The 6,506-nt window shown below is 40.8% G+C and overlaps 1 protein-coding gene across 1 annotated transcript; it reads right to left on the reverse strand.

The window, feature by feature from the left end:
- Positions 1–4,419: 4,419 nt before the first annotated feature.
- Positions 4,420–5,474, reverse strand: LOC118751431. Its single transcript, XM_036486257.1, has one exon. It carries the CDS (start codon positions 5,444–5,446, stop codon positions 4,517–4,519), a length of 930 nt encoding a protein of 309 aa, XP_036342150.1. The 5' UTR covers positions 5,447–5,474; the 3' UTR covers positions 4,420–4,516.
- Between the last annotated feature and the right edge of the window lie 1,032 nt (positions 5,475–6,506).

Genomic DNA, 6,506 nt, shown 5'->3' on the forward strand with positions numbered 1-6,506 from the left:
GCAAATATATGTAATTTTTGATTTTCTAAATTTTTGATTTTCAGCTTTTTGCATAATTTCGCGAAAAGAATTTTTGAACAATGAAAAAATTTCACCAAACATTGGAAAAAAGGGAGTATTTACACCTAAGTCAGTTTATAGTATAACCTTTGTTTTCTGAGAGCGAAAAGCAGGAAACAAAAATTTACCAAAATTCCATCACATTTAACGACTGGGCCCATTTTTTGTGATTTTTGGACGTTATAGTGATCCAATCTTCCCCATATTTCATATTTAGGTTTTTCTAATAAAAAAAGTGAGCACAAACTAAATTTCATCGAAATAGGATGAAATTTAATGTTTCCGCCCACAAGAGTAGAATTCGTGGCAATCATTCCATCTTTACCAAATTTCATAATTCCCTATTTCTAAGTAAACCTAGAGCACATGTCAAGTTTCAGTGAAATTGTTGCAGGTTTACTATTATTTCCACCTGCCTCCATATAGTCGAAACACTGTGCGTCCTCGTTCATTGTACAGAATGTCGAATCGTCTATCTGCTCAGCCAGATGTATTCCCCTACGATCATTTGACAGCCTTGAGTGCCAAAGATCGTGGTGCGCGTTAAAGTCACCATACGGTTTTCACCTCTGAGTAGCGCACCTATTTCAGGGTGATATCCTGCCGGACAGCTGGTGACAGGGGGTATGTATACGTTAAATATTCCGAGCTCAACATCGCCTGACCGGATAGCAATACCCTGACATTCTAGGATGGTATCCCTGCGGTCGATGTATGCTTCAATAAGACGATACTGCACGGTGTGGTGCGTGATGAACGCTAAACCTCCACCATTGTCTCGCTCGCGATCTCGACGATGCACGTTGTATCCGGCGCAATTCAACAGGGTTGAATTGCCGTGCAACTTCTTCTCTTGGACCGCAGCTATTAATATTCCATGCTTTCCCATAAAGACAGTTATCTCCTCGATCTTGCTCTGAAGTCCGTTACAGTTAATTGTAGCACCTTTGTGTGCCTTGGGAGACCGATTGTTATGTGTGGTGTTAAAGAGTTGTGTTGCCGCCGGCTCCCTGCTGTACGTGCTGCAAAAGGGGGTGCTGCCTTGTGGTGGTGGTTGGTGGCGTCGCGGGGGAGGGATGCGACTGGGCAGCACAGCAGGGGCCCACATAGTCACTCGTCCAATCTCGCGTGTTGCGAAGTCCTGAGCATGCCCCAAAGTGGCACCAGCCGAGGCAGGAGTTGCACTTGACTGATGTCACGTTACGGTATATTCTGGACTGACAAACAGAGAAGATCGTCGGAGGGACTAGGAGTTGCCGGCGGCGGTGTGTGGGTGCTATTGTGTTTGTTTGTGTGTCTATTGTTGTGTTGTGTTGGGGTGTGGGTGTGTTGATTGTATGCGGTCCGGGTGGGTGTGGTTTGCCGTGGAGGCGGTCCGGTTCGCACAGCATGGGGCCACGAACGACGTGGTCCATTGCCGGTGCGTACGTAGGCCCGAGCAGTTACGGAGGTGACTCCACCCGTCACAGGCATTGCACCTGACCGAGGTGGAGTTTGTATGCAGTCGTCTCTGGCATACGCAGCAGGTGTAAATTTCTGGCCCTGGGTTAGACTCTATACCAGCCCTGAGAAGAAGGGTACGGAGCAGATGTAGCTCTAGAATCGAGCAACGTTTGATGGATTTCGCCGACCTAAATGGGGTTAGATCGCCGAAACAACAGCCCTTGGTCGGGTAAAGCCCGCGTCATTCCGGTACGTAGAACCGGCTGTCGTGGGAATGTAGAACCGACTGTCGTGGACCACAAATGATGTGGTCCACTGCTGATGAGTCCGTAAGCCTGAGCAGACTCTGAGGTGATTCCACCCGTCGCATGCATTGCACTTGACTGAGGTGGAGTTGTGGTGTAGTCGTCTCTGGCATACACATCAGGTGTAGGTTTCTGGCCCTGGGTCTGACTCGATGCCAGCCCTGAGCAGAAGAATACGTAGTAAATGTAGCCCTATGGACGAACAACTTCTGAGATACTTCGCCGACCTAAACGGGGTTAGATCGCGAAACAACACCCCTTGTTCGGGTAAAACCCGAGTCATTCCGGTACGTAGAACCGGCGGTCGTGGGAATGAGGTTTCTAGTAGTGACCCTTGGTTGTTAAAAATGATTCGCTTTCGAAAACGACCCTTGGTCTTACGGAGGGCAGAATGTGGTTACCTCTACAAATTCGTTAGTTCGAAATTTGCTTCTGTTTATGGTGATTGGTCTGAAAGAAAAAAGGCTTAGAGTGAGAGGACAGATCCAATTTATTGGAGAAATACCATGATCATCCATTGGCAGGTCATATAGGCGTCAGGAAAACGTTCACTAGGGTTGCGCAAAAGTTTTATTGGCCGCAGATGAAGGCGGATGTAGCGAAATATGTGAGGAATTTAAAGTTTGTCAGCAGGTTAAGCCTGATAATTCATAGCCAGCTGGGGATATGGTCGAGAGGTCCAAGGCTGTCGAGCCTTGGGAAATGATTTGTGTATATCTCGTAAGGCCTTTGGTGAAGTCGACCCATGGCTACCGATATATTTTAACGGTAGTAGACTATTGTTTCGAAGTTTCCACTTTTGTACCTCTTACGGACTGCCACGGCGAAGGGCATCTGTAAGATTCTTGAGGATCAGAACTTTCTTTTGTTCGAAGTTCCTCTGTCGGTGGTCTGCGAAAGGAGTCACGAACTGTGGGGCCCTGCGGTGCGTATGGTACTCAAATCCAGTACACCGCCCACTACCACCCGCAGGCTAATCCGGTCGAAGGATAAACCAGATAATAAAAACTACGCTTAGAGCTTACGTTTCGGAGAATCAGCGATCATGGGATCAGTATTTAGCTAAGGCAGCGTGCTTGGAAGAGTTCATTGCGAAGTTAGCCAGGCAGTATAATCTTAGGAGACGGGATCTCCAGTATATGAAAGGAGAGTAAGTGTGGAAGAAAATTTTTGCTGTCGGATGCAACGAATTATTATGCTGGGAAGTTAGCACAAAGGTACTTATGTAGGGCCGTTTGTGATAAAAAGGAAGGTGTCGCCATGGACTTACATATGGTCTGGTGGACGACGCAGGCCGAGAAAAGGGAACTTGGAACGCTAAAGAATGGAGACCGTATATGGACCAGTAGGTCAACTTTTATGCAAAGGAAAGTTTCGCTTTAGTTTCAATGGGAAAGGGGCGGAGTTGTAGCGTACTGGCCGCAACAAAGTTTTCTTTTGTTATTCCTTCGTTTTACCCTTATTTCCTTTCCCTCTAACCGATAGTAGCGAACCCTACCTGCAACTAGTTTCGTTAATAATAGCTCAGCTTGAAGAGCAAGCAGCTGATTGTCGGTACCGATCAATAGTAAGTTTTTGTCTTATCGCGGCACTTTTGTTGTCCGCCGTATGATGGCCATGGGAAAGCTCATGATGTTTGTTTGTGTGCGCCGTGGTGGCGACCGGTCTTGCGCCCAATCCGTTTTTAAAATTAACGGGCCGGCGCCAATTGATCGGGCACAAACAACACCGGCATTGAGGCCCGGTGGTTTTGAGGATCGGCGCGTAGGTTGCGGCCCAACTTGTAGCTGCGCGACGGGGCAGAACCAAGTGAGCATTGATCAGGAAAACATGCCTATTGTGTGCGAACATAATTGTTGTTATCCCATCGTTCAATTCCTTTATGTGAGTATATTTGTTTATTTGGTTTGGCCCGTTGTATTGTTGTTGCGCACGGTAAATGCATCTAATTTGGTACATTAGGTTGGCCGGTTTTTGTAAACAAAAAGTAAGGCGACAAGGGAGATATAAAAAATGGATTGCAGAAATCAAAAGAGCATGTCCAACTTAGTAAATCTGCATCAAAATCCCAAAAATCTTGATTTTGGACATTCGACATCCGTTTTCTGAGACGACGATATATATTTCACAACGCTGTATTCTATAAGTTGGCCGATTGTAAAGAACGATGGGTGGAGTTTCAAAGAAAAACTGAATTATTTCCGAAACCTTGTATAAACGTATACATAATAAAAAATTATTAATTTCAAATTTTAAAGGAATATATTGTAAACACACATTCACTTAGGAATTCCATCAAACAAATCTCATATTTTATGTCCTAAAATACCAGCTGTTTATGCTTGAAGAAAATTAGTGTGTTTTGAATGAGAGGGCCGATTGATCAACCGATCTATACATACATATCGTCGTTTAAAGTACAAAACCGCGTATCGTCGTTCTGCAAAACCGCGTAACTGAAATATTTTGCCAAAAATTGAATTTGCTGACACAAGCTCTTGGGTCAAGCCTTATCCATTCGTCCTGAAATATACTAGCCAGAAATACGATTGCTTTATAAAAAAAAAAACCATTTTGAAATATAGTGTTTTTACTCTCTAGACAATAATTTAAGCAATCTAACATACGCGGTTTTGCATTATCTTGATACGACGATATGTATGTTCAGTTCCAGTCTTTCTTTGATAAAGTACAGACATTCATACATGCTAGTAGTACACAAAAAAGTTTTTATTTACCATGCGTGATACAGATTTGCTTTTAAATATAGTTTTGAATAGTTTAAAACGTAAAAGAGATTTCGAAGTCGATATACAATGCACTAAAAAGAGTATATCAGATAATTTATGTTGGTTGTTTGGGGGCATGAAGTGATTTCCTTTCTCAAAATCATGAAAGTACGATATGATGAATGTTACTAAACTATTGGCGAACATTTTATTTTCAAAGCACAACTTAAGAAAAGTGGTTCCTTTTATTGAATTCAAAGCAGTGACGGCCATCGATTTTATGAAATATGGGTCTATACTACCGTCAGCGATTTTTTTACATATTTTATGTTCTAATACCTTATATTTACTGATATATAAATTATTTGAATCTTCTAAAAATATGTAACCAATCGCTGAAAAATCAATATTATAAAGCAACCTTTCAATAGCTATGTCAATATTTTTTGGCGGTAACTGAAAAATTCTCTTTACTAATAGTTGCATTTTGGATCGAGGTGTGTCCATATTTTGATTCTTTGTACAGAGCTTATTGCTATATAACAAGCTTATATCACTCATAAATAGCTTCAAAATTGTTTCGATGGTAAAAACATGTTTATAGCCCTCAGCCGTAGCTAGAATTCTTGACGCGGTCCGTAGCGAAAACGCAATCTCATCCAGTTTAGCGCAATATTCTTTTAAGAACGCTCTGTGGTGGCCATATTTCTCCATTAATTCCTGCGTTAATTCTGCTCCTGACGTTTCAAAATAGCTATCTACGTACTCAGCGCATATCAAAATAGTTTCAACATCTTTATAAAGTAATGTTCCAGAATATTCAGTATCTAACCATCTTAATATTTTGAAGCAATCGCCGATTGCATCTCGATTTTCCGACAGTATAGCATTCTTTATCCAGGTATCCATCCCAATTTCTGCAATGAAACAAACAAAAATATATAAAAACAAGTAATTTTTAGCAAAAAAAAACCGACTTAAAAAAATATATATGGCCCAAAAGGCGGGCTGTTACATTACATTTTGGCTCATACTGATTTTTAAATACCGCTGAAACTCGCGAGAATACAATTTTCGGATAATTTTTCTTCTTGCATCTGAAAGCATAAGTATGTGGCATTATTTAATATATACAAAAATATATTGTAACTCCTGTGGTTTAGGAGTTATGAATGTTTCAACAGCGGACTGTTGATTACAATTTTTGGAAGTACTTTTTAAAGTTGCTTTATATTATTGAAAAAGTCTGCTCTCCTAATATAATGTTTTCAAAAGTTGGTACACAGTTTCCCAGCTTCAGGATGGCATTCAAGAACTACGTATTAATTGAACTGATAAAATTTATTTTGGGGTCAATATTTGTAAAAAATAGTCAGAATGGTACGTTACAGAAAAAGACTGTTACGTTACCTGTGCGATATACGTGTAGCGATAAGATTATAATTAGGTATTTTAATCGCCTCTAGGCAAAAACGATGTGCATCCAATTTATAAATTACAATATCTTGTAGTGTAACTGAAAGTCGACCATGCTTAACGTTTATAATTATTTAATTTATTCATAACAACAAGGGTTTCATATTTCAGTTGTTTGAATATTTTGAATATAGAACTCACGCTTTGTCAGGCACACGTGCCAAACCGTCAAACAAACTAACTTTAAGCTTCAATTTACTTATAATATTATATAAATACCCCAATATGTTAGGCTAAGAATTCAATTGTAAAAGAACCTACAAAGCGACATTGAGTTGCTCAGTAAAATAAATTCAATACAATTAAAACATAAATGAATTGTTTCATTCGATACATGGCGATCCTGCCAGCTTTTTGAAATTAATTTGCAAAAAAGCTATCCTGCCAACAGGTGCTTAGATTTCAATTGCACAGTGGCAGTCTAGTGCTTTGCTGCACAGATCAGCCTGAATCCTGGTTTGCTTGAATTGCAACATTTTAAAATTTAAAAAGC

This window comes from Rhagoletis pomonella, unplaced genomic scaffold, assembly GCF_013731165.1.
Source record: "Rhagoletis pomonella isolate Grant_MI unplaced genomic scaffold, Rhpom_1.0 Rhpom_scaffold_00696, whole genome shotgun sequence".
NCBI lineage: Eukaryota > Metazoa > Arthropoda > Insecta > Diptera > Tephritidae > Rhagoletis > Rhagoletis pomonella.

Excerpts from the sequence above, each read along its gene's own strand:
- LOC118751431 (XM_036486257.1), bottom strand. The coding sequence starts at position 5,446 with ATGGATACCTGGATAAAGAATGCTATACTGTCGGAAAATCGAGATGCA.